This window comes from Tuber melanosporum, assembly GCF_000151645.1.
Source record: "Tuber melanosporum whole genome shotgun sequence assembly, scaffold_7, strain Mel28".
Classification (NCBI taxonomy): domain Eukaryota; kingdom Fungi; phylum Ascomycota; class Pezizomycetes; order Pezizales; family Tuberaceae; genus Tuber; species Tuber melanosporum.
Genome location: NW_003299117.1, coordinates 117,124 through 144,307, shown reverse-complemented (window position 1 = coordinate 144,307; position 27,184 = coordinate 117,124). Strand labels below are relative to the sequence as shown.

The 27,184-nt window shown below is 49.0% G+C and overlaps 5 protein-coding genes; 3 read left to right on the top strand and 2 right to left on the bottom strand.

Annotated features, from left to right (window-relative positions):
- Positions 1–1,578: 1,578 nt before the first annotated feature.
- GSTUM_00010340001 (uncharacterized protein) lies at positions 1,579–3,514 on the bottom strand. XM_002841226.2 has 6 exons: positions 3,320–3,514; positions 3,203–3,253; positions 2,989–3,148; positions 2,770–2,901; positions 1,886–2,702; positions 1,579–1,831 (listed from the first exon to the last, which is right to left on the bottom strand). The coding sequence occupies exons 1-6, from the start codon at positions 3,420–3,422 to the stop codon at positions 1,724–1,726; spliced, it is 1,371 nt and encodes a 456-aa protein (XP_002841272.1). The 5' UTR covers positions 3,423–3,514; the 3' UTR covers positions 1,579–1,723.
- Positions 3,515–4,394: 880 nt separating this feature from the next.
- GSTUM_00010339001 (uncharacterized protein) lies at positions 4,395–6,687 on the top strand (the record flags this gene model as incomplete). XM_002841225.2 has 1 exon in its annotated part: positions 4,395–6,687. One exon carries the CDS (start codon positions 4,395–4,397, stop codon positions 6,582–6,584), a length of 2,190 nt encoding a protein of 729 aa, XP_002841271.1. The 3' UTR covers positions 6,585–6,687.
- Positions 6,688–6,838: 151 nt separating this feature from the next.
- Positions 6,839–8,096, top strand: GSTUM_00010338001 (uncharacterized protein). XM_002841224.2 has 1 exon: positions 6,839–8,096. Exon 1 carries the CDS (start codon positions 6,882–6,884, stop codon positions 7,830–7,832), a length of 951 nt encoding a protein of 316 aa, XP_002841270.1. The 5' UTR covers positions 6,839–6,881; the 3' UTR covers positions 7,833–8,096.
- A 5,549-nt stretch (positions 8,097–13,645) lies between these two features.
- GSTUM_00010337001 (uncharacterized protein) lies at positions 13,646–14,911 on the top strand (the record flags this gene model as incomplete). XM_002841223.2 has 1 exon in its annotated part: positions 13,646–14,911. The coding sequence occupies one exon, from the start codon at positions 13,646–13,648 to the stop codon at positions 13,886–13,888; it is 243 nt and encodes an 80-aa protein (XP_002841269.1). The 3' UTR covers positions 13,889–14,911.
- Positions 14,912–18,864: 3,953 nt separating this feature from the next.
- On the bottom strand, positions 18,865–20,640 carry GSTUM_00010336001 (uncharacterized protein; the record flags this gene model as incomplete). The annotated part of the gene is made up of 6 exons (XM_002841222.1): positions 18,865–19,004; positions 19,056–19,176; positions 19,238–19,866; positions 19,925–20,190; positions 20,251–20,367; positions 20,426–20,640. 6 exons carry the CDS (start codon positions 20,638–20,640, stop codon positions 18,865–18,867), a joined length of 1,488 nt encoding a protein of 495 aa, XP_002841268.1.
- Positions 20,641–27,184: the final 6,544 nt, after the last annotated feature.

Sequence of the window (27,184 nt, the reverse complement as noted above, 5' to 3'; positions counted from 1 at the left end):
CGAGTACGGTAACTGACTGACCCCGACTCTCCAAGATATGACATCATAGCAATCATACGGTTATCTTATCATTTATCCATTCCAATCCTGGAAGTCACTCCCTTCCCATAATCCGGCCCGCACGACAACGGACCACAGGGCTCACTTGACAAACCCCCCCTGCGTTGCCTCCGATGATATGATACGACCTTTCTTTCTCTCGAGACCCACACAACGAAACCCGGAAGAACCTTTAGGCTTACCGTTATCAGAACACACAACCCCATCGGCGCGCATCATAATAATTATGATATTATGATTATGATATAATAGCTAACCCTCAAACTTGACGCCGAGCCGTTTCTTGAAAGAGGAAACTGCAGAGTTATCGATAATCATATCATACCACGAAAGGTTCTGACATTCTTTAACCCGCCACGCAATAACAAGATGGGATTTCTGTTTTCATATTATTTTTTTCCCTGAAAGAAAAAAACAAGAAAACTCTTCCTCTTCCACATACATTTGCGGGCATGAACGGTACAGTACTGATTTAGTATGGTATTCTACTCGAGTACTCGTACTGTCCTCTCATGTGCGAGTTGCGGTGCCATCTGGTGAGATGCCTGGGCTGTACGGCACGTACGACACTGTACTATGCGGTGTACCCCCAACCCAACCCAACACTTGCACTTACCAGCCCAACCAGCCTTGTGAAACACAGGAACTCGGTCCCAGCTGTGCGATGACATAGGGTGGCGACAGCGATCCACGACGGTACGAGTTACTTGTACAAGTACTTGTACTTACTCACTTGTCATCTCTCTTGCTAGGTAGGGAAAAGTGGGTGTCTTGGGAAGGAAGGGGTCTAACTAGTCTTACAGTGGCATCTACTCGATGGATGGCTGTGTGGGGTTGCGTGAGGGTTCTTTTTCTTTCTTTGTTTGTTTTTATTCTTGGGGGGGGGGGAGATTTTTGGTCGGCATTCGATGGATTAGCGGGGGGGGGAAGGGTGGAAGGATGGAGGGGCGAATCCGTACGAGTTATTGTTGAATGATCAACATGGGTGGTTGGGATGAGAGGGAATAGTTACGAGTGAGGGATTGTGATAGGTGCTTGGTTGGATTGACTTCACTTGACTTCATCTGACTTGACCTGGGCTTGAGTAGTGGGGATGAGGATGTGGCATGTGCTTTGGTTTGGGAGTGGTAGCGGTATGGATACGCTAGACTCTGTTGATTAGGGTATTCAGTCCCGGGTTGAAAAGCCTTGATGCAGGCTTCTCCGATAGGGGACTTTGGTTCATACAAATCTGGCAGATCCGCTTGAAACCTGGCACTTGAAAAACGCCTTTTCGACTCCGGGGGGCTGAGCACTTCTATTATGTTCTAGTTGCTTGCACGGCGCTACGCAGCACATTGCATAGGGGTGAACACCGTACTCGTACCGGTAGAAGAGACTCTGGGCAAGCTTCGATACGAATGGGCTGATAAATCAAGTCATGACGCTTCAAGTCGTACAAATCGAGATTTCGATACAAGATTGGGTGCAAACCAAGCCCATCCTTGCGAGCCATCGTCGAGTAAGGGCGGGGATTAATTAAGCTCTTCTAATGTTTAGCTGCTCATCTGATTTCGTAGTTTCGCAACCCAGCATTGCTTATCGAAGGATGCAACATTGTTTCCAATTGGACCCCCCTCCTCAGAAACCTTGCTCGGGCCAATCAATGAAAACCAGTGATTATTCATTCCACCTCCTCGATGGGTGGAATTCCTGTTTTGTCCACGTTGCTCAGGCATTCGCCCTTCCAGTCCTGTGGCACCATCCGCTCGACGATTTCCTTGAACGCCGTCTGCATGATGCGTTAGCAAGGATAAAGTGCAGGTTTGTTATAGGCACCCGTTACCAATGTGCAGAAGCTCTCATCCCCTTCGAGATGCCTTCCGGTCACCCTGCAGCTCTTGACATAAACCGGTTTATCGTTGTACCTCAACCTCACATACCACCCTTCCTCCTCGTTCTTGGCGCCAAAAAGTTTTGAGAATACACCTCGGCTCTTGTTACGCTCCTTCTCTCGGAACATCTCAAAAGCAATCGAGCTGGTAAATGGCGGCCATTTTTCGTCGAACCCTCCAAGGCTGGCCAATAATCCGCCAATGGTGGTGTCATGACATCCCATCAACCCGATCTTCAATCGACCATCTTCATTCGTATCATGTTTGACAGAAGCCAGCATCCTATCTTTAACATCTCCCAGGAGCGAACCGACACCCAACCTTCGGTACTCTGATGATTGGTTGAATCCACGATACCACTCATCCACGTTGATATCACTCATGATCTCCCTAACCCGCGGCTCGTAGAACTCGTTCGGAAGTTTCGTAGCCTCCCCATGGGCTAACGTCGAGTTTACACTATCAAATATTCCGAACAATGAGGGATGTCCATCGACAGCTATCTTCCCGTCCACCCATTTCCCGATACGGGATTGCAGGTGCTGCATCTCTGGGGAGTCATTCCATTTCTCTGCAGCAAGTTTGGAGAATGCACGTGTTAACTGACGCAAACGCTTGCAACCTGAGTCATTAGGGTATAAGTTCTCTTCGGCGAAGGATCTTGTATAGATTGTGGCCGGGGGATCCGTGGGAGACCTATTTGTGGATGGATAAAGACCTATAAAAACTTGCTCAAGTGACTCAATAGCTCGGGTTATCGGCGAAGCCCTATCCCACAGGGTCATGATTAGTCTACCTTTCTCATAGGGATTCATGCCTTCGGACTTGTAGATACCGCAGATAATATTCCGACTGGGATCCGAGATTTTCGGGAAGGAATCCGAGTTGGCGAATATACAAATGGCGTAATCTCTGTCCGAGCTGTAGGGTGGTTTCCCTTCCACGGTCTGTCAATTCCCCTAAGAGGCTATTATCGGAATGGCCAGGGCCAACGGCCGACAGCATCCGGGTTTGTTAACCCTTCGTTCATAGGAACACAGGTGGGTAGACTGACCAAACATTACCTCTCTCACCACCCGGACCCGTGGCTACTACATTTTCCCCTTTCTTCCCAAAGGTCTCCATCCGACGCTGAAAAGTGAGGAAGGACCAACCCGCCCTGGGCTCCATTACCGCGGCTTTGAATCGGGAGGCAGCCTGACAATAGGGCCAAACTATATAGCATCAATATTGGACCCACAACGCACGGGATAATGAGGCGAGCTTACATGGTGCAAGTCCAGCATTCTGAAAACGTGATACTACGGGTGTCCGTTCACCTAGATCCCCCGATAAATTAGCTTCATCAGTCCAATATGCTTTCAGGAGTGGAGCTTGTGCAGTACCGTGCCGGAATATAACATGAACAAGATGTAGTTGTAGGTTTGATGGATACAGGGCAGCAAGTTCGTCTGGAGAATAAGGAGGTCGAGGGTCTAGAGTTGTCATGGCTAGAGGTATACCGGTACCGGTATTGGGTTCGCTGCTGTAGGCGATTGGAGATGGAAAAGGGTGACCCTCACCAGAAATGACAATGCGGGATCATAGCACAGCTCTCGCGGGCGAAGCCACCCTGGGCCGAGTCCAGGGAGCTGACCCACCGGGGTACTAGGGTAAGGACAGAGGTGATGGGACGGACAGGGGTTAAGAAATCTATGGCAATACATAGATTTCTTAACCCTGTCCCATCACCTACAGTATGTCGATACCCGAGTACTGTGAACCTCCCTACCGTATTGGGGTCTTGGTACTCGTACGAGTATCTGTGTGATATATTGCCAGGCGGTTGGAACAAATCTCCTGGGCCAGCAAGACATTTGAAAATTTGGTGTGCTCCCGTGACCGATACCGGCATTAGTTGTGTCATCACACCGACAATGGAAAACTTCTGTCTGCTATGAGGGACCACAGAGTGCCAAACTCTCCTTAGTCATCTACCGGTATGTTCCGGGAACCGGTTGGAGCATGCCGGTCTAGGTGATGGTTGCGTTATGATACTGTGCTCGAGTACCGGTGTCGCACTGTGGGATACAGTCGACACTAGACTATGTTTACGAGGTTATCGCGGTCAAGTCCTTAGATGTGCTGTTCTCTGTGCTGTTTTCAATGGTATCGTAATTAAATTTAGCGAGCAGCCTCGAGCCCTTAGTCTGGAACGTTTTTCATCGACTCGGCATCTCAACTACAAGTAGTCTACTCGTAGCGACCGGGTCGGGGCGTCGGTTACCCTGTCCATTTTTTTCGACCACCATTGTCAAGCAAGAGAAAATTAGATTCGCGAAGAGCAATACTCTCACGGATGGCTTCCGCGTTACGGGTTTGGAGTCCCAACTCCGATAATGCAAATTCGGCGTGGGCTAATTAGATTTGAAATAGAGAACGAATTTTTCAATATGTCGGTCATGCTTAAGGCTCCTCCGGATGCCCCCACAGTCCCGGCTGGTCTTGGTTTCTGGTCAGCGATCGTTCCACACAAGTCCTAGATGGCGGGAATTTGGAGAAGCGTATCCCAATACACCTTCAGCCCTTGATGTAGCGGCAACCCCTCCAGAAGAACTCCCACAAGGGGTTCCGCATACCAGGCCTCTGTTCAACTTGCCTAGTGCTAGGCAATCCTCTCTCAGATTATCTCGTCGGGACTTAGAACGTCTTGAGAAACACCTCGAAGATAGGGACCTACCTGGAGGATATGCTACGTGGCTAGAGATTTCGGGCCCGAGGCACGGAAATATTGAACCGACTTCAGAGCAGGTTACGGATGAGGCCATAAAGCCGGTTGTTGAATTGCTTTTGGAAGGATTGATTGAGGAGGGACCGCAGCACCGCGAGCTACCGCCAGCTGCGGAATTTCTCGAGACCCTGAGGTCTATGGCTCTGGCCAACGACAGTCAGTATCGGCTACTACTAACTAGTATGCTGCAACAAGGCAAAAGTCCGGAGTTGGTTGCGCCTGTGCTTGATAGTGCTATCCAGTACTACAAGGAAGACCACTTCAAAGCCGGTGCTCGTCGGCAAACAGTTGAGGGGGGGGAGGAGACGAGTGATATAGACCGAGATATGCTGTGGTCTTCTCTCCGATCGGGCTTTTGGCTTTCCCACAGCCCTTCTGCTATCGCTTCGACCATATATCTCACCTTTCTTCATACAATGGAGGTTGCCACCCAACATCACAGGGATTTGGAGAGAACCTTGTTCGTTTTTCCTCAACTTCCCAATGCCACGTTTCTTGGGAAATATATGGCACATCACTATTTTGAGGAGGAGATGCAAATCAGGCTTGTGAAACTAGCGGAGAAATTTGGGTTCAAAAAGTTAATCACGGTACCCGGGCTTCTCCAGAGAGAGACCGATCAATACAAGGACGGAGCACGGTTAAAGGACTATTACGACTCTCTCAGAACCCAAGCTGAAAGTTTCGGAATCCCGCTCTTAGAGGAGAACTTTATGGTTTTTGTTATGGCTTTCATGAGCCTTGCAGAAAGAGAAGTCGCAATCGAGATCTGGAACGACATGGCGAGAAGCGGGATTTTACCTAGGCCACGTTCGTGGAACATGCTACTGGTCGAGGCTGGGAGGCTCCAAGACAGAGATCGATCCTGTCTTCAGGCTGTTTGGAAAACCATCATTACTAGTGGTGTTGTCCCCGATGTCATCTTATGGACAACGCGTATTCACGCGTTGTTCATGGCCGACCGCGCAAAAGAAGGAATGAAGGTTTTGAAGGACATGCAAAACTCTGGGCTCAAGCCAACCACCGCTACCATCAACGCCGTACTCGACGGGCTACTGAAACATCAGCACATGGACGAGGCCAAGGAAACGCTCCAGGTCGCCACTAGAATGGGAATCAAGTCGGATTTGACGACTTATAATACGATGTTACGGGCACTGCTTCGATCGAAGAAGTTTAATGAGGCAATTTCGTTGCTACAGGAAATGCAAGCTGCTGGTATAAATGCCGACATAGTCACCGCGACAACGGTGTTGGATGGGATGTACAAAAACTCTCCCACCAAACCGGATTTGGCCAAAGTTAAGAGTCTCCTGGAGTACATGGAGGCCGTAGGAGTGCCGGCTAACGAAGTGACTTTTACAACTATCATTGAGGGGTTACTGGAGACTCGTAACGAGCAGGCGGCGCAGGACATTTGGGAGATAATGGAATCGAAGGGATTGAAGCCCACATCTGCGACCTACACCATCGTCATCAGATATGCATTTTGGAAAGGCGATCTTCTAGGGGTCGAGAAGCTATTGCAACAAGTCGAAGCCAATCACGTTCCCAAGGATCAGAAGCTTTGGACCCGTCTCGCCGTTGGATACGCTCAGATGGGAGAGGTGGAACGACTAAGGTCGGTGATGGCAGCTATGGAGGAGGAAAAAAAGACTTTACCGTTGTCAGTCTATACGTCGATTGTGAGGGCGCTGGGAAGAGAGAACCTGTATGACGATGTTAAGGAGGTCGTCAAGGATGCATTAGAGAAGGATATGATATCCAGTGACGGTAGTGTGAGGGCACCTGCCGAGAGGATGTTCTGGCAGACTCTGGAGGAGATGGCTGAAGGTACCGTTTTGATGGATCTGAAAGCCCAAGGGTTGGTCACTGTATAACTTTTCTTCTTTCTCTTCTGAGCTCCCAAGGGAGATGGTGTGTCGTATACCAATAGATTGTAGATATTTTGTTGGCGTTTGTAATCTACCATAACCTCATGGGCGCTGCTCTGTTGTCTTCCTAGCCTCCTAGCCTCTTTCACGAAGCATGCTTTAGGGTTAGGGTTTTACTTGACCTGAAAAGTAATTATTGAGCAACTCAAAGTCACCTTACCCTACGTAGGCGCCTACTGCCGCCTCCGATAAAGACCGTCGCGTCTTCCCCCCATTCCCTAAACCCACACATCTACGACCATAATGACACCATCACCCCACAACTCCCAAACCGAAGCTTCAACATCCCCCTCTGAGGAACCCAATCCAACAACCCTCCTCCTAGCCACAGCCGGCGGAGAAGATTACAACTCAGAGGAAGACGAAGACTTTGACCCTGCCGCCATCCCACAACGCACCGCGGAAGGGTCAGAATCGTCGGACTCGGAGCCAGAACGCTCGACAACAAAACTCAAACAGAAGCGAAAACGCCGCAGGGGATCGTCTTCGTCGGAAGGTAGTTACGGAGGTATATCCGGTGGCGAGGGTGGGCTGATAAAGACCCGGGCGCAGCGATTAAAAGAGTCTACCGAGAAGGAGAAGGCCGGGGGAGTTCTGGGCGGGGATGTGGGGGCGACGACGACGGATGTGGATGAGTTATGGCGGCAGATGAATTCTAAGCCGAGCCCGAAACGGAGGAGTCCTCTTCCGGAGACAAAGAAGCAGGAGATGCCGAATGAGGAGAGGAACGACAAGGAAGATACAAACACACTTGGCGAAGAAACGATAAAAATTTCTCGAACATACACATTCGCTGGCAACGTTGTCTCGGAAGCGAAAACAGTTCCCAAGTCCTCGCAAGAAGCGCAGACGTATTTATCTACACTACCTTACGCACCTTCTATTCCTACTCCTTCCGCCGCCCCCGCCCCGGCCAATGGTTTGCCATCCCGCCGCCCACCACCTAAAAAGCGCGCCTCGGCTTTCGATTCTGCCGCTGCGGCACGAAAACCCGCTACACCAGCCCCCGCGCAGAAGCTAAATACTTTGGAAAAGAGTCGTCTGGATTGGGCCGGGTTTGTGGATAAAGAGGGAATTGGGGATGAGTTGAAGAAGCACACTTCCGGGGACAAGTCCTACTTGGACCGGCAGGCGTTCCTAGGGAGGGTGGATGAGAAGAGGGAGAAGGCTTGGAAGGAGGGGAAAGGGAAGTGAGGTCAGAAGATGGAAAGAAAAGGGGGTTTAAAGGAGGCGGTCGGATATGCAGGAGGGCAAGAGATTTCTCCCTTCTTTTCCGCTTTTTGCTTTGCATCTCTTGCTAATGGGGCTGAACCTTTTCCATACATTTTTCAGGGACAAAAATGAATAAAGCGAGCTGTTCTTTTTCTTTGAACAGAGATATATGTCGGATAAGTGCTTCTGCTGCAAGGTAGATGGTAAATAGAAAGAGAGCAATGTGATGCATCGTAATATCATACGCGAGCTGGGATTTCTTCCCATACTGTAACTTGGGATATCAAACACCTCAGGTTTCAGATGACCTCCACTGGCTGTGGTGCATTGTGGTGGAGATAGAGCTAGCTGCTAGGCCTGTGGCTCATTCGTTGATAACTTCTCAACAGCTGCGTCTATAAAGTTTTCATGCTTTCCTTTATGTCCTACGAACACTGCCTATCTACAGCAACAGAACAGGAGCCTTTCTAGATGGCTATTTCCGGATGTCTCTAGGGACGTTGTCAACATTTATCACAATTTGTCTCTTACTGAGTAATACGATAGAAAAATAGGAAAAGTGTTTTCAAGGGCTAGTAGCACTTGGGGGTATGAGAGCTTAGCAAAAGTGGCTAGACACCACACCCAACAAAGCCACTTCCCATCCATTCATCCATTAGTGCTACCAGTGTGTCTGTGAAGCATTAAAGCACTACCATCGCGGCGCCACCCTGTTAATCCCTCTGCCCATGCCTCCCGGCCTGAAGAGTCATTATCATATAGTGATTTCCGAAAACAGGTGGAAATTGGTTCAACGGGACGCACATGGAAACCTATTCTCTAGGTTTATGGTGTGATGGCTGTATTATAGCCTTAAGAGTAGGGCTACGGTAGGTGATCCTATCCAATAGGTTTGGAGAATGAATGGTCAATAGGATAGTATCATAACCCGTGACTTGTGGATAAGAGAAAGACGAGTGACCCGGTTCCTCCTCAAAAAACGATCGATCTTGGTCGACACTTTCCCAACTACCAATCCTTTGCTCTTCTACGCTGTTTCGTTAGGCATTGCGTGCGTCTTTTGCCACAGCATCTTCCAGATTTATTTTAACTGCTATGGCCAGCCCATCGTGGATGTAACGGTTCGGGGGGCGGGGGCGTCAGACGGAGAAGAGGAGGCGGTTGGGGACTGAAAAGCTTGAAGCTGGAGGTATTGGTCAGTGTATTCATATTCCATGCAGGGATTTACGAATACCGCTAATGATAGCAATTGTTTAGCCAATGAGGACCTCGCATCATCGAGGTTAAAGAGCGAAGAATAGGCAGAGTTTGAGGAGGGAGAGTAGAAGAGAAGCCCGGCCGCAGGGAGGGTTATGGTTTGGTAGAAGCGGATCAGAATGAGAACGGTGTTATTGAGGATTTGGGATAAGGTAATAATGAACCCGAAGAATATTTTAGGCTGGTATGAGATAAGTTGGTACAGAGAAGAGCACTGAAAGTATTATATATTATACAGCAACTCATCCAAAGTTTGTGGAAACGGAATTTCTCCCCGCCCGTGGAACGGGCCTGTTTGACAACGGTGGGACCGTTCCGTTTCACGGCCATTTCTCATATAAAAATGGTCATCCTTCCCTTTTGAAATGGTCAGAAACGGTCGTTTTGTGTGAGGCAGGAACCATCGCTCCTTGCGGCCCCCCCCTCTGCCCCTCCTCAGAATAACAAAATCCAAGATTTCAAAACACAAGTTACATAAGTTAATATATCCGGAAAAACACCCCCACCACACAGACCAAAGAAGCACCAATCACTAGTCGTAGTGGCCTTCGGCGCACTATCCAGAATCTCGTCCCCAGTCTGAGAATTGGAGGAGCGGAGCTCCGGAATCTAGAAGGAAAGACGGGACTGGGAAGGCCCCATGGTTAAGAGGTGGAGGGGGAGGTTGCGCGGAGGGGGGGTGGTAGAGGGAGCGTTGGTAGTGGAATGTGCCAGTCCAGCGCACCTCTTAGGATTTCTCTCGCTGGTGCTTGATCAGACTATGTTGGTCGAACGTGCCTCACCCCCGCAAATGCTCTTCTAGTAATTGAGACTCATAGTGCCAGCTGCCGCATTTTGCCAGTTATCTTAGTATACTACGTTGACCCGAAGCTATTTGCCAGGTATTTTCACGTGCTTCATTCATATCAACATTCTCTACACGTTGCTATCAAATCAGATTTAGCTATATATCTGCTGGTAGATACCGTGGATGGGAATTTTATACAGCCTAGAGCGGATCTATATATTTATATATGAGCCTAGTCTTGCCTGATATGGCGGGGCCCTGGCTGGGAGTTAATTTACCATGTGCGACCTTCACTAATGAGGAAAGGCCTGGGTGTTTCCTCTCATCTCTTACCAGTGTCTTAATCTTCGTTTCTTTCGTTCTCTCTACTATTTTCTGACCGAGACTAGTTTGATTTACCAATCCTTGATATCAACATCTTGATTTATGGTTCATGGACCTTTTAGACTTTTGTGGGTATTTCTATATCATTTTAGTGCCCAGCCCCCGGCCAGCCTGATCAAAACGTTCTAGACACGCAGTATCACTCGTAGAAACAATGGGATGATATTTAAATCGAAAAGCAGGTATTAATTCTTTGAACTCTTGCAGATCTTCAACACCGAGTAAATAAACAAACATTAGCACTCAAGGGTAGACGGCACGGGATATAAAGGTATTAAGTCCGCAGTATCCCGCTATTAAAAACTCGGGAAGTAAAAAAGCAAGAGCAAAAACGAAACAAGCGGAAAAAAAGAGCGTAGCCAAAATAGCTAAAGAGCGCAAAGCAATCCCTAGCGAAAGCACTAGCACAATACCCCTCCTCCTCCACTCACGCTCCCGGCCCAGTGGACTATCTCCTCCTAGCCCTCCCCTTCCCTTTCCCTTCAAACGGCACCTCACCATTCTCCACCACCAGCAGGCCACTAAGCTCGCCAACACCCTCCCCCATAACCCCCCCAACAGCAGAGCTCTCACCACCCGCACTCCCCCTCTGCCTAAACGGCGGAAGACTTATATTCCGTTGTTGCATGTCAATCAGTGACTGCCTCTGGACAATCTCGAGCACGTTCCCTCTATCCTCACTGATCTGGCCATCCCTCCCCCGCGAGAAGAACCTAATCCTGGGATCAATCATGGAACTGACTACCGCTTCCTCCATCGTTTGAATTTCCCTAGGCGTTGGCGCTGGAGTTTGGGATTCCGGTTGCTCGGCTCCGCTCCCGCCGCTCGCGAGCGGTAGCGGAGGCAGCGGAGACAGCGGCGGAGGAGAGGGGATTTTCCCCAGGCGTAGTCTGCGAGGGACAAGCATTCCGGTGATTTGCTCGGCCGGGTTTTGCTGGTCTCCTTGAGTAAGCTTGGCCTCTGAGACTTCTCCCTGCCTACGGGTTATGATTGGGGTTTCCGGAGAAGTGGTGGTGCTCGTAGAGGCAGTTAGAGGGATGGGGTTAGTGGTTTCGCCGGCGGTGTTCGGGGATGTGTGTGGGACGCGTGGGGGTCGGCGAGTTCTTGTCCTTCTTGTAGGGGTTGTCTGGTCGGGTTGCTGCATTCTGCGCAGCCTGGGGGGTGTTAAGGTGGATTCGAATTCCCAGTCGGTGGGTAGTCTGCGGTTGCGGGGGGTGACGGGGGCGGCAGTAGCGGTGGTGGTCGCCGCGGTGGGAGTACGTGTGCCTTCATCCGGGTTCACGAATGTGTGTGGGAGTAGGGGGGATCGCCTAGCCCCTGGTCCTCTTGTGATTGTGCGGCCATCTTCTTGCTCTCTGTTTAAACCCGGTAGTATTAGAGTAGGCTCTAGTTGCCAATGGGTGGGTAGTCCGGGCTGGCTTGGGCCAGACGTGTCCGGGGTGGGGGATCCAACCCCGTCTTCGACAACTATTGTGGGTATCACGAAATCGGGTGTACGCTCTTGTCCTACAAAGCAAGATGGTGTGGGCCTCCGCGGCCGAGGCTGTGGTGGCCTATCCAGTGTGGGCTGAGATTGAGGCTGGTCTAGTTGACCAGGCTCCGAGTCTGGCGGAGAAGTTGTTCTCACGCTGGTAGTATCACTGAAAGTGACCACATGTCTTCCCCGATCGGCTGGAAACAATTTTGGAAGCCTTAGGCTACCGGGTGAGTCAACCCCTGGAAGTTCATCACCACCCCCGCTTGACCCTTCACCCCCTCCTACGCCCGCGCTACCATGTGGTAACTCTGGTTGAGTGATAGTTTGTGATGCAACCTCCGCCCGGGTTGTGCTTGGCCCTGCAGAAGAGTCCCTGGTAATTTCCGACCCGAAAATGAGCGTGCCGATTCTCCCAGTCCTCTCCTGCTCTTGCGCCAACCAGGTGAGTCGCTGATGTAGACGGTAGGTCCCCCTGTTGACCATGCCGGATTCTGGGAGATTTCCCGTCGGTTCACCCCATCTGAATGGCGGTAGGGTAGGGTGTTCGTCTTCCACTTCAGCCAGATTGCTAGCCGGCGTGGTAGGTGGATCACCCGTCTGGTACCTGCGAGCCCTCCGGCGGGAGGCCTCCGCTTCTGCAACCTCGCCAGGTGAAGGTGGTAAGGGTATAGGGTCGCCAATAGCCCTAGGAGTTCTCCGATTTCGGATGGTCTGGAAAACTGGTGGAATCCTCGGGTTTGAGGAATCGCTGTCAGAATCTGAGCTGCTATCCAGGTCCTCGTTGTCGTCTAGAATAACCCAGGGAGTGTCAATGCCAATCAGAGGTCTCGTGTTAAGAATTATTCCAATGTCTCCCCTCGACCGCTCTTGCTCAGCAGCCTCCGGTGCAGCGCCGACCATGTCCCCACCGGTAATACTCAACACGAGTGGGGTCGTTGAGAAGAAGCGCTGGAGGTTATACCCCGGTGCGATGATCAGGATCCATAGTGCTCCTAGTGTGTAAGTTACCGTTGAAGGGCTCACGCCGAGGTAATCCCACAGCGCCAGAGTGAAGTGGATGAGTGTTAGGACGAAAATTATTGTGGCCATGATCCCCACACTGGCTGGTCCTATCCTCCTCATAAACCGGGGAAGATATCGACACATATACACACACACTAGGAGGGCAATGAGGATGCCGAACTCGAAGTTGAAAATGGGGGGGAAGGATTCTGGAAGAGTTCCAGTAAAGACAAGGAAATCTACAAGGTATATCACCCGATTTTCGACTCCAAACCTCTTAAGGAAGTGGAATGCTGCGCATATCACCAGCAGTATTTTGAACGGAGTGTCTATTTCCCCGAGTCGTATCGGAGTAAGTGATATGCTAGTGCATACTAGCAATGCGACGTCGAGTATCACCGCCAGGATGCCGAAAAAGTAAATGTTGGTTTTTTGGTATAAGACCCCCACCGCTGTGTCCAATAGAAGTACAACCGCAAGTGCGTCCAGCACTGTTATAAAAATATATCCAGCAGGAAGGTGTAGTACGGTGCTCATAAGGAAAGTTGGCAGTGCGGGAAACTGCAGCCACGGAAGCACCAGGCTGTAGTGGAGGTATCGTGGAAACATGGTGGCTGCTTGAAATATTGCGGTATTGTTTGTAAATGTGTATGCTGGTCAGCGATTATCCGGACCTTTTTCTTAGGCTTTGTTGTATTTGAACAACAATTCAGTCCCATCCAGATAAGTTGTGAATACTGACGATATTGCACCAAAGGAGTCGAATTTCGCGAGCACATTATATGTAAATCCTTTCATCACCGATACCCCCATATTTTTCATCATGAACAATGATTAAGGGAATCAAGTTGCCAAATATCATACAATCAATCGTTATCGCTTGAAACAATGAAACGCCAAACACTCTCCTGTTATCACGTGAGCCTTCTATCAAGGAATTTGTCCAAAGACAACCTCCAGCATCAAGCAACCCCAGCCCCAACCTCTCTCCTTCCAACTTCCCAAATCTCATCAGGCCCCAAAACCGAGCACGCCTCCCCACGCGCGAACCAGGAAATTAAACCCCTACTCCTCAACCCTCTTCTCCCCTTCTACCTCTCTCCCCTCAAAACCTTAGGCACCAGCTCCTGAATCTCCAATAGCGCAGAAATGCCATCCAGCCCATCAGTTCCGAATGTCCTGGCACCACCAAAGGCACACATCCCATCTCCTCAAGCCTCTTATCGATGAACCCTCCAACACCAGATAGTCCGCAATACTTGCCTCGCTGGGGAAGAAATTCGGCACAATACCCCGGCAAATAAGGTCCCCCGTGAACAGCGTGTTCTCAACCTCATCCCATAAGGTTATTGAATCCGGTGTATGTCCCGGGGTATGAATGACCACCATCCCACTATCATTGGCTCCTCCAGTCTCGAGCGGAAACCCACACCAATCCTCCAGCCAGATCCCAACCTTGTGCTCCGGGTAGGGTATGCCGACCGCGTCGTTCAGGCCATTCCCCCTTCTGGCTTCGCAAGTATGAATTCTGGCGCCCGGCCGACGCCCCGATGAGTGCGTCGGGGAACTATACCGTGCCACCGATATTGTCGAAATTGTGGGGAGTTATCATAATCTCGTAGGGGAGGCACCCTCCCGGGTTGATTATACGATCCTGGGTGCGGTTGTAAGGCCACAGCTGCGGAACGCACTCTAAGAACGTGCGGAGGGAGGGGAGGTAGTGTGATGGTGGGGGGTCGTGGGGGGATAGAGGCCGCCAAGGCCCGTGTCTATGATCAGGACTTTGTGGGATAGCGCTTTACGATTATGTTGGGAATCTTGCCGACAGCATTTTGTTCGGTTATTATCAGGGCGGTGGAGTTTAACGGGTAGGTTTTGAAGGGTGTTATGGCTTTTGGGGTGGTGACCTGTAGGCGCATTTTTGGGGAGCTTTACTAGAGGGAAGGTCTTGGGGATGGAGTAGGAGTTCGGTTTAATACAGCCCTCGAAGGGATTTAGGCCTTCGTTTTTCCTGCGCGACGGTGGGTTACGGGAGGATCTCTGTCCCGTACCGTATCCGGCGTCCCCGCTATAGCCTGTTGGTACTTGGGCCTTAGTAGTATCAATAACTTTTTATCCTATTTATTTTCAACGTATTTCTCTATCCCAAAAAAAGAATACGTGTATCCAAATTCTGTGACTAAACCTAAAAAAAAAAAAAAAGACAGTAAAGCACTTCTTACAGGAGATTTAACATATCCCCTATACTTCCCCACACGTACTAACTTTCTGGTTATTTTTAATGTTTATTTCATGCAGTTTTGTTAGACTGCCCTAAGCCATGCGCTATCTTTCTGTTTTTTTGTGCATGGAAGTTTTTGGACATCGGATACTCGCGCGGCAGAGCTGAATCCGAACACTTTTCATGAGAATTGTCACCTTAGGTGTCCAGCTTCAACTCGGCCGCCTGAGTATTTTATATAACTTAATGCCGCAGACGGTTTCCAGGAGTTATAGAATATTGGATAGATAGAACGCATATTGGTCGTAGCTCGTGAGGTAATGGTTTGCTCTGCTGGATTGGGATATATCAGTACAATTATCATAAAGTCACCTTATATAACTCGTGGTCTCGGGATCAAGATATCAAGTTCAGCACATCTAGAGCTACACGGCCCGCTATTACCCGCTATACTGTGACTTCCATAAACACGTTAAATTAATGCATGACTGGCCGAGTTGAAGGGGGAAAAAATAATAATAACATTAGTTTCAATATATCATGCAGTCCACTTTGGAGAATTCATTGACACTCAAGACAATTCCCGAGTCACGAACTTTGTCTGCTCATGGAGCGGACAAGATCTGGCCTTAAAGCTGTTGTAAAATGACCAGGACACCCTAGACCCCTGTCTCTTCGCAACGACTGACTTTGCACCACATATCAAAGTTGCGGTAATGAGAGACATGCGTCTCCTTACCTCCAGTGACTTATGACACAGATTCCTCCACTCTACGGTACGGGTGGCGACCCAGGTGAGGGCACCCCACGGGTACTCGCTCTAGCTTAAGTTACTGTAATACAAGCACCATTATCTCCACGCCCTCAGGAGCCGTACCACTTCAAGTGTTCCTGCTGATAGGTATTTTCTAAGACTTTCACACTAAATTCAGTTCAAGAAGGTAAAACTGAGGTTCGAAGAAGGAAAACAAAGCCACCCTGGGCACCACCAAACAGCGTTACAGCTACACTCGGTCAGAATTTTCAGAAAACAGGCTTATCATAAGTCCCCCGCCATCACTTGACTCCACCATGCACTGTCGAGCCTAGAGAACACCAATGTGGCAGGGGAAAGACTCACCTGAGAAAACTAAATAGACATGGCTCATTTCCCCTCTGTCCCCAGAAGAACCCCCCCTGCCAGTTCTTTAGTTCCTAGAACTGCATAAACCATGGAGCGGGCATAAGCGGCCGAGCCAATCCGTCGCACCACGACCCCCCCCCCTGCACGATCCCCGCCATGCCCAGGACAGGGACATGCTATTGCTACACAGCCGGTGGGGCTGTAAATCTTGCAATTTTGGAAGTTCAAGTAATGATCTACTGAAGATGTGGTGGCAGAAGGGAGAGTGAGAGGATTGCGGTTGAACACAGACGAAGTGGCGGACACCTCACTGGTGTTAGTCACGGAATTCCTGGAGAGCTATTTTTTCAAAGGTCCTGATGCTGATACTAAGTTAAAAGAGGTCAGCTGTGGGAGGAAGTAGTTTAGGTGGAATAGAGGGCTGATAGCGAAATATTCTGCAAAGCAGAATTTCAGCATCAATATTTCCACTTGGAGGCTGGGCTCGTGACAGAGGTGTAAGAAGCAATTGTAGACAATGAGTCATGAACACCGTTGGCCCAGCACTTGACCTCTATTCACGTGCCTGTCTTCGCAATTCCTGGTCGTGAATTGCGTATCGTAGCATTCCTAAAATCGCTCCTCAAAAGGTATCTGGTGCACATTTTATCAGCTCCGTGTCAGCAAAACTATCACCATACAGTATCAGAAAAACCCTCCGGGCAGCCACCGAACAGATGTGTCTCCGAATATCAAATATCAGATACCTACTAATAAAGCCCTTGAAGATGTCTGGGATGTGGCTGAACGCAGCAGTAAAAGACAAAGGATTAAAACATAACTTACCCATTGACTCAGGGATGCCCAAGATCTTTTGGATTGGCCCCCATGAGCTAATTAAAAAATAGGAATACTCAAAGCTGTTTCAGAACCTTGCGGAACCCTGTGTTGGGGGTGGTTTGGCAAAATTAAAGGCTGCGGTCAGCCCAACTTTTGATCTCCGGAATGCTCTTATTAGATTGTAGGATAACTAGAAAAGGAAACTTCCCAGGAGACATAGCTACAACCAAGCTTGCATGCCGGCCCCAATGCCTCTACAGCTCCGCCAACTAGGAAGACAGAGCAATCATTGATGCTGAATACACTATCCATTCGTTTCATGTTGACTGCAAAAGTACCAATCTTCACAAAACTGTTGTATTTTTCTTGCCCGGCAGTTGGTATCCCGGAGTCCAAGTTAGGAAGTATCAACATACTGTCACTTTGGTGATGGTGGAGGGGGAAAATGAAGGATGTTGACCAAAAGAGAAAACGTCACCTTTGCTTGGGTTGAATCGGGTACCTGGATACATGCCGGTTCAGCTGCTCTGGGATAATAAATTAGATTGAATATCTCAAGGACTTTAAACTCAATGGTCAGGGGGGTTTCCCTTTTGATAAAATTTACGTTTTTTAAGATACTTCACTATCTCATGATCCTAACAAAAGGGTTCGATAGTAGCCCATTTGTAATCTTGGGCCGCGTAGGTATTTCATCCCAATACTCGCCATACTACATATTGTGGGCGCTGCTCGGGCATAAGGTGTCCTTTTCCAACTCTACCAAGCGGGACTGAGCCCGCGCCCCAGTATCCATTTCTCTAGCATCCAAGAGATACACGTCAACCCCCTTTACTTAAAACGGATCGTCTCCTCTATTTGCTACAGGTAATATATCACCCCTTCCTACCTTCATTCTCTTATCATACTTCAAATAGCTGCACGTCGTTTGAGAGTACGTTTTTATACAAAAATCGGGGGATAAACTCACATCGATGGACTAAGCCACATTCCCCGGCCAAGGCCACTTAAAAGTCTTGGTCTTCTGTCGAAGATGAGGACTTCCAATTATCATCCTAGGAGCCAAAAGAATAACGGATAAGTCATTCCTCCGGGAGCCATTCATAGAGCCATTCATACACCCTCAACAATCCTAGGTACATATTCAAGCAAATCCTGCACGAGATTGGAGTGTGCTCGGTAATCTCGGTTTGACTATATTCTGCATTGCCTTGACATAGTTTACCCACTTCGCGCTAGGCGTTGCCCAGATAGATAAATCGCGTCATAACAACTTGCCGGTCGCGATGAGGCAGCTGAATCGCTGCTAACCCGGTGTAGTGGAGTGTGTAGTCGGCTTTTCCGACACCCCTCGTACCAGTAATAGGAGTTAAGGCGTGCAGAGACTTTTCTAGCCTCCCCAAATCACAGGTTATGATTCGGACGATCACAGGATTAAGATTAGGTCATGCCCCAGGATGGCACGGACCCAAAGCCAAGATCGCAATGAGTGCCCCTGGTTCCTCCAAAGATTCGTTCTGTCCAATGTTCATTGACAGTAACCAGACAGATTCAAGACCGGTTGATAAGAGTAGGGGTAGCAAATGATCTAAAGTCGGTATATCGACTGGGATTTCTCTACTTAAACTCTGGTATTATCACAATTATTAGTGCATTCTACTTCAAATCGAACCTCTTTTAGTATGTTGACTTGACGGCCGAATTCACAACCAGACGCTCCCCCCCTCCAGGTAAATAATACCACTTTTGATCCCAAGAAAACACGTAACATCATACCAGAAACTCCCAATGACAAATAGCCCCAAGATCGAAAAATAAAATACCGTAATAAAAAAAATAATGGAAAACCGTGTATAGCGAGAAAGAGAAGTATCCAAAGTCCGTTATGCAAAAATCAAAAATTATAGACAGTATCCACCGTTCCAGAGGCGTCGTTCGGAAACTTTACTCCACAATGGCGTTATATCTCGACATAGCCCTAATCTGAGGACCCCAGCGCTGGAAAGCCCACGGGATAGGTGCCATAGCCAGTGCAATGAAGCCAAAGAGCGATGTTCCCCACGCAATCCCGAGGCTATCATACACTATCGGGTGGTTAGCAAAAGAACTAGGCAGGGTAGATGAACGCCACATACTTTGAACGGTAAAGAGGGGGAACGCCATTGCCATAAGATAACGCAATAAACCCAAAGCTGCAATGGCAGAAGCCGCGACTAATGGTGGGTAAACCTCCAAAATGTACATGATAGCCGTGAGCTGCACCTCCATTAGCCACTCTCCCGCCACGATGAGCCGAGATCCGGGGATGGGAACTTACGAAGATGAGCACAAGGCCACTCCCGAACGGGACACCAGCAAGCACAGGAAAAATCCAGTGTACATCTTTTCTCGCTGTCCACGCGAACCAGAACAAGCCAATGGGCATCAGAAAGCTTCCAATCATTGCTGAGACTAACCTAATCTCCGCTGGAGGTGATCCACCATACTTTTTCAGAGCAGGGACGTAGACGAGCCTGTCCTGGATCAAATAGATTATGCACCCAATGATGAGGCCACCAGCAACCCCCAAAAAGCACAACCCCGTCTCACCGAGAGCAAATCCGTATTCCTTCTGGAACGCAACAGGATATGCCTCAAAGAATCCAAAAAGGACTGCAAAGGCAAATGACGAGTAAAGTGCAACAGCCTGAACAATCGGTTCCTCCAACAACATCATTATCGGCCTGGCAAGTGTGATTGTGAAGATAAGTTTCAATGCTGTCTTTGGGTCCGGTTTAGGCGGGAGTTCCTCCCCACGGGCAAGCGCTCGGCGTTTAAGGATGACGGGTTTGTAGGACTCTTCCATAAAGTACAATGGAACCATCAATGCGCCTCCAAGGATTATTATGATCCAAAGGGTCCACCTCCAACCTTCGTATTCTGCTAAGTATCCACCGATAATGGGACCTGTAGTAATGTTAGAAATTTTGCACGAGCTTCCGTAGATACAAGTTGCCGACAGTACCTAGAGCGGGGCCCATAAAACTAGCAATTGCTTGTACCGAGACGGCCAACCCGGACGATTTGAGATCCCAGACGTCAACAAAAGAGCCAGCCGAGACAGCAACCGCAGGCCCTCCGAATATACCGGAAAACATCCTGCAAATTACCAACGTCTGGATGTTCTGTGCCAGACCAGCGCCCATGGTGAAAAGCAGAAAAATTGGCAGGTTGACAAAATACACCATTTTCCTGCCAAAGACCTCCGATAACGGAGCGCTAAACATTGGTCTATGAAAACTTAGTATCAGAGGCACTGCATACTACATCTATCTACCCGGATAAACTTACCCTAATCCAAGTCCGACAACATACATCGAAATCCCCAACAATGCTACTGTGACAGAGACATCGAATTTTGCTGCTACTTCACGGACTCCCGGAACATAAACCGAAGACGCAAATGTTCTATGGTGGTAGATTTAGCATGTCTTCAACGGAGGTCATACATCACGGAGCCACTTACACAAGAAAACACAAAGACCCGGGCACAATAGTTCCGTACCACCGCTTCGACGCAGGCCAGTTCCACGGATTTGCTGGATCATTGGGTCCTTCCCATTCCAATGGCCCAATAACTTTCTGCCTTTCGTGTCGAGAGGAAGGCAGCGATCCACTATGCTCTGAGGATGACTCCATCGAATTCGTTTCGACCGCTCCCCCAGAATCCACGTTTGCCATCTTCAACTTGAAGTTCGTAGAGGCTCCAAGATCAAGATGCGGTCAATCTAGATATGGGAAGAGGACAAAGTTGCAAGGTCACTCAGAAGCAATAACCAACACAATGGACTCGCACTGGATAGAATTTGTCTGCGAAATTTCTGTGCGTTCAAGTTCTTGGATCTTGGAAAGAGAGCTGGAAGGGTATTGTACTCGCGGGTACATAAGAAAATCTCTGCCCTCCCTCCTACTTGCCCTGCGAGACATGCCTCTCGATCCGCCGAGGCGCTAAGTAGCATCATGGTTCAGGATCTACTGTCTGGGGGCCTATGTCTCGGAGACGATAGATTAATCTAGGTCGTGCGCCGAAGTACGGCTGAGCTGAATCCGGAAGTGCTCCCGAAAAGCTTGTTGTGGAAGAAACCCCTTTCGCCATCCATTGCCAGTCCCGGGTTCCAGCTTTTATGATCATCGTTAAGGAAGGCGACTGTTAATGACTCTGCCGACCTCCACTTGGAATCAAACCCAAGCAGCAAATTCACGCGCAGTGGGGTAAAATAAGAAACTCTATCGTGGCCAATATTCTGATGGTTTTCCAAATGTTCCCGACATAGGGTATTGTTAATTGGGGATGGGAAACCCCTTTTGAAACATAAATTTCCAAGTTAAATGCCATGTCCCTTTTTCTTTTTCCCGTCCCGCTCTGCCTCCTTTCATCACCGAGTGTTGCACAGACCCAATAACGTCCACATTTTCCACGAGCAGTATAGTTTTGATCTAACCAGCACCTCACTACCGTAGTACTGTACTGTACAAACATACCAAGGAGCTTCCTTCAGCACCGATAATGCAGTCTACCGTATGTGTTCGAGTATGGATGGCTGATGAAGTAAGCTCAATGTTTCATTCACTCTTGCGAGTGGGAAACCCCAACAGCCAAATTTCTCGAGGACTCCCTTCTGACAGCAAGACTGTAGGCAGGGGATACGCCTTGCTCTGCTTGTACAGTACAGTACCGGTACGGTACTAGTACTCAAGTCCAAATATTCGCACTCAATTTCAGTGGAAAAGAAGCACGGGCCCGCTCCACCTGCTTCTGTGGACAACCCACCATAGCCGACCGTATGATAACAACCTCACAGCGTCTCGCAAAAGCTTACCCTTGTATCATACCTCACAGCCAACGCGATACCATACTGTACCGGTACAGTACTTGCATCTTCATTCATCGAAAGGGTGCTGCTACCGGAGGTCAGTTGAGTTCAAGGACAATTGCCTACAGATGTCAACCGCCGCAAGCATATTTCTCGCATACAGCTCTTGAGTAACAGCAGGTGTTGATACAAGTTCGCTAGCGCTGTTGATCACAGGCCTAAAGCGAATTCATTTTATCCTACAATTACGGCGCAGTGCTCATCCCAGCACCCTAATACGAGTACCAGTACTTGTACGAGTACGTGAAGGATCTGCTACCCCCTTATGCATTGACGATCGGATACTATAGAGCACAAGTACTACTCCAGGGTACCGTATTTACTCGCACAATCTAAATTGAAAGGGCTTTTACGATACCGGCATCCTTCTCGCTCCACCCTACAGAAGGACTTCAGACCCCGAACTTGGCGGCCACAAAAGAAACCAACCCCTCCCAGAGTTTCCAATACAAAATCCACGAGTTTATCCAACCAGCGCAAAGGTGCACAACCAAGTTTCTCCTCTAAACAGTAACCAGCTGGAAGAGAATCGCCGGGAATTTTGGCATTGCCGGTAGTGGTACGAGTAAATTAATGAAGCTAGCCGGCGTGGTTGCCATGTGGAAATCCCATACAAAGTTGCCTGCCTTGGCACTGCTTTTGGGCTAGTCACCCACGGCTCTAGTGCTTGGAATTCTTGGGCTCGTTCCCGCAACATGGCTAATCATTATGTGGTTCTTCTAAACAGAAAATCACTAGGTTTCTCTGGGGTTATGGCAGCGGGTGGCCGCCTGTTGAAAATGGGTATTTTATATGGGGAACCTACCGGGTGTCAGCTTCTTTTGTCGCCAAGGTCGTACGAGTGCAAGTACCGTAGGGGAACTGCAGCGCTAGTTCATCTAAGGGCGAGGGGTTTGGAGCTCTCGATACAATGGCGAGCACTGCACACGGTGTACTTTCTTCGCGAAAAGGGTGTCTGGCAATTATTGAGATCCAAAAGGTATACCTTGGTTGGCAACTTGAAAATCGTGGTTGAAAAATTGAGCTACACGTCGTCGATATGCCGAGAACTTAGAACCTCCCTACCAGTAATTAGCACCACTTGCCGTACCAGTCATGTGTCAATGCATACATTGTTTATGTCGCCTACAAGTGATATACAGGTACAGTACCACCCTTCCTTCAATCAGCCTAATCAACCCATCAGATGCTCCAAATGCCAGCACTGTATCCGCACTGCACTAAAAACAGTGCATGTGCCATCGCCCGACTGGGTGGGATGGCGGTGAAACGGTCATACCTACGCGGGGTAATAATCCGTTCCATTTTCATACCAGTTAGCTATCGCACCAACCTACCGGTACTCGAGGGCAAGAGGGGAAGGCACAATAACCGGAATCTCCGGAACGCACGCCAACAACCCGGGGTAAAGGTTCAGTCCCGCGATGGGAGAAGGTGTGGCAGTCGTCTCACGAGTGCAGTGCCAACCAACCTCCTACAGCTGGAATTCCCGGGGATCAAGCTCACATGACTAACTGCTCTCCGAACTCGGGCTTCGCACGCCTAGTTGCGCTGTCGTAGCGCTGCTGCACGAGCGCTGCCTAGCTCAACTTTGTGCGGGGGGGGTTAACGTGGTATGGGAAGCTACTGTAAAGTCTATCATATCATGGTTTTACTGCGCTCGGACAAGGGTTATCCCCCCTACGCCTGCAGGACTCGGGGCTGTCGGCTTCCGTAGTGAATACGGTAGCTGTGGGAATTAAGGAACACCGATACACTGAGCGACGGATTAGGCAAGTTAAAGGCCGGAAAGGATACTCAAAAATCTTGAGGTCCGCTGGAGAAGTTGCCTCTTCTGTGATTGACACCGGGGGAGTAAGCGCGAATTGTGCTGTATTTATTGAGATGACGACCAGTATGTCGAAGTTCAATCTAAGGCCCCTTGAGAGAGAGGCTCAGTTTCCTCTAACGGCTCACTTTGTTCTGGCACTTTTTCTCTCTTCCGCGATCTCCAACCTATGAAGTTGCAGGATCCACCCTCCCGCTGCCGGTAGTGCTCCTGGTTTGCTTCATTATGGGGCCAGAGCTTTGTTATGCATTTGACCGACGGGGGGAGGTTTATTTCCAAATTTTCTCTTCAAAATACCGTAAGTGAATTGAAGTTATGGGCTAATAACCGTTCTGAATCTACAGGTGTCTCCAGTAACTCCCCGAGGAAGTGCAAGGGGAAAAAAAAAGCCAAGTTGGTGCTCCAACGAACCTCAATCCTACATATCGGCACAGTACCACATTCACATGAAATCACAAGACACTGGCTGCTGCCCCCCCAAAACCGAGATCAAGACAGCACATACGGTATGGGTATAGTGCCACAGCATATCAGCCCACCCCCAAATCACCACAAGCTCCCACCGAAAGAATTCGCTCCAGTGGCCGTTCTGCTTCCGCATCCGTCAATGGGAAGAGAAAGCTTCTAACTCACCATGCATGATAAGTTAATTCATATACTGCACTACAGTATAGGCAAAAACCCACGTGCTGCCAGCCGCCCTCGCTGCTCTCTCCCTCCGGTCGGTAATGCCGCCAACCCACAAACAGTACCAGAAAGCTGTCCTACGCTCACCAGATAGAGTATCATACTGTACTGTTTTGTTTCTTACCGTTCCGTTCATATCGCCCGGCTTCCTTCGTCAATTATTTCGGGGAATGGATGGGTTGGAACTAAAAGTATGATCACAACTACCATTAATCACTATATTGGGGTGTAACATAAAGGCTGAGAGTGAAATATTGAGTTGGCTTGTATAAAAAACGTTGACGGTATCCTATGGAGGGTCCGAGTAAGGAGGGCCGGCTATTGGCTGGTATGCGATACGGTAGGTTTTCTAGATACCTGTACTTGTGCTCCACAGCTCCCACCCTCATCACATTCCACCCCACTACCATACCGGTAACCCACGATGCGCAGAACAGAATGGGAAAACATCATGCCGACGCATCCACTCACCTCACGTGCAACTGCCCTATGCGCCGATTCCATATCACAAAGCCCTCAACCGGCCCATTCTCAGCCCAGGTACACTCGGGTATTGGCGTGGCTGATGCGACGGTCAGGGATTCCGGAGGCCTGACCTTATTACTACCCTCGTAGGAATCAAGAGAACGAATTCGGCATGAAAATTGCTCAAACAAAGAAGCTTTGATACTTCCTAATCCATGGTTGTCCGATCACCCACGTTCCCACCCGAGCACAGCTCAGCACTACGGAGTTCATACCCCAAGAGCCAAGTACTCCTTCCTTCCTTTTTTCCTTCGGTCCCCCGACTCGCTAGGGGGTCACCACAGTAAGCCCATCAGAAATTAGCACGGAACCCTTCAGACCAATCGTATAGGCGCTGGCTCGGCGACATAACCTGGTTAGGCGTTGCCCCTCCGGGCGGGCACTCACTGCAGGGGATGGGTCATCGGTCATCGGCCCTCACTCGGGAGTAATTCCCGATTTTGAGGTTTTGGTGGTTCTGGAAAGAGCAGTATCATACTGTACGGTATTGTGCTCCGGGGAGTGTGCTCTCGGGAGGCTTTGCTTATATCATCACACCCTACAGACTTGGCTTCACATGATATCCTTAAAAATATCGCGCCAGAAAAGAGCTTTGGAGCCTTTAGTTTCACGATTTCTTTACTTGTTATTTCTCCGCCCACACGCAATCGCAATTCCACACTCCGTAAAATAGTGATACTTCAACGAGAGGCCTAAATTATCAAACAAACTCAATTGTGAATAGATTATATGTGCTCGTTCGTATATGAAATGCCAATATTCATACAAGCCCTAGTATACTGGCTCAAACCAGGATGACAGCAAGAAAACATCGCAGCCGAGTTGCCAGCCATGACGCATGGAAAAACAGCAAGATGGAGCTGGCAAGCAGCCAAGCGCACAATGGAAAAAGGTCCAAGTGAATCAATAAAAGCACCTAATATCACACACGACATCCTGACTAAACCCGCTTGGAAACGGAATAGCTTCGCGGAGTTCTGTTTGGAAACAGCGGAACTGTTCCTTTTTGCTAACATTCCTGTTGTAAAGACGGTCATCAAACGGAAGGGAAACGGTCATTTGTGTCATAAGGGGTAACGGACCTGAACGGTTGTATCTAAGCAGACAATAAACCCTGGCCATCGATTAGATGAGGGCTTACTCAGAAAAGAACACCTTCTCTCTCCGAGCAGACACGTTATGGTAATCTACCGGTTTTGGAGGACGATTTACTTAATCGAGGCTACGGAGGAGTGAAGCCGGTCTTACTAGCCCTTCCTTTAGAACCTTCTTTTAGTTGTAGATATAACCCCTTCTGCAAGATCTTCATTCAGTATTGTTTATAGGAGGGTTACAGCCACTCGCATCTGCAAGTCTGTGCGCAACATAGATATTGCGATATTATGACTTACGATCTCAGTTAGGACACACCGTCCGATCTCCGAGTCGGGTGCTAAGAATCGAGTTAGCATTGAGCAAATCACGAGTGATAGAATATGACAGACACTCCGATTGAACCTTTTTCCATTTTCTGCGGCCTCACCGTGCGTAGCTCGGCTGGGGTTCCAGGTTCAAACCGTGCAACGGGATTGAGTTACCCTGCACCGATCCAACATCTCGAGCAAGGAGCACCGTACTTGAGTACTAGTAAGCACCTCTCGCTCAGACACCGTTCCCGGATTAAGGTCGCTGCCTGGCTGCCCCCCCCGTGCCGCCGGAAGTCGGCACGTGCACGGAGAGTACATAGATAGGCTGTTTTGGACCATCACTCATACTGTATGGTGAGGGATATTCGTGTGATAGCCGGAGTACCTTTTCCTAGAAAGTACGGTATTGCTCAAACTTCAACCCCTGAGGATTTTCAACCACTGCTGCAATAATAATTTCCGCTCTGTCAGATAGAGCTGATGGTTGACCACGGATACAAATTAATTAAGGGAAAATAAAAATATCTCAAAATTGTCATGGAGATATAGGGTTTTAGAAGCTGGTCAAACATTTTGTGGAGGAAATGATGGGCGCATGTTCAGTACTGCTAAAATTCTTTAGCAAAAGGAGTTAATAGATATTTGCCAATGGATTAGTCTGGAATGAGTGCATGCTGGGCAAGTTAACATGCTAGTACTAACCCAGACTGAATATCCGGCTGTTGAGCTCCCTCAGCATATCTCTTGATTCAAGCATACGCGTACCAGCACATGCTGCGGCGACGGCATCGACTCGCGAAATTGTGAGTCTCCATTTAGGGCTCTAATTTCCGTTTTCGAGACAAAAATCTTCCTAGAAAGCCTAGTACTGACCAAAAAAGGAACGGGAAGACTGTTTTAACAGT

Coding starts and splice junctions, on each gene's coding strand:
- GSTUM_00010338001 (XM_002841224.2), top strand. CDS start 6,882: ATGACACCATCACCCCACAACTCCCAAACCGAAGCTTCAACATCCCCC.
- GSTUM_00010340001 (XM_002841226.2), bottom strand. CDS start 3,422: ATGACAACTCTAGACCCTCGACCTCCTTATTCTCCAGACGAACTTGCT. Junction 3,149..3,202: donor GAATGCTGGACTTGCACCAT/GTAAGCTCGCCT, acceptor GATGCTATATAG/TTTGGCCCTATTGTCAGGCT. Junction 1,832..1,885: donor ATGAGAGCTTCTGCACATTG/GTAACGGGTGCC, acceptor CGCATCATGCAG/ACGGCGTTCAAGGAAATCGT.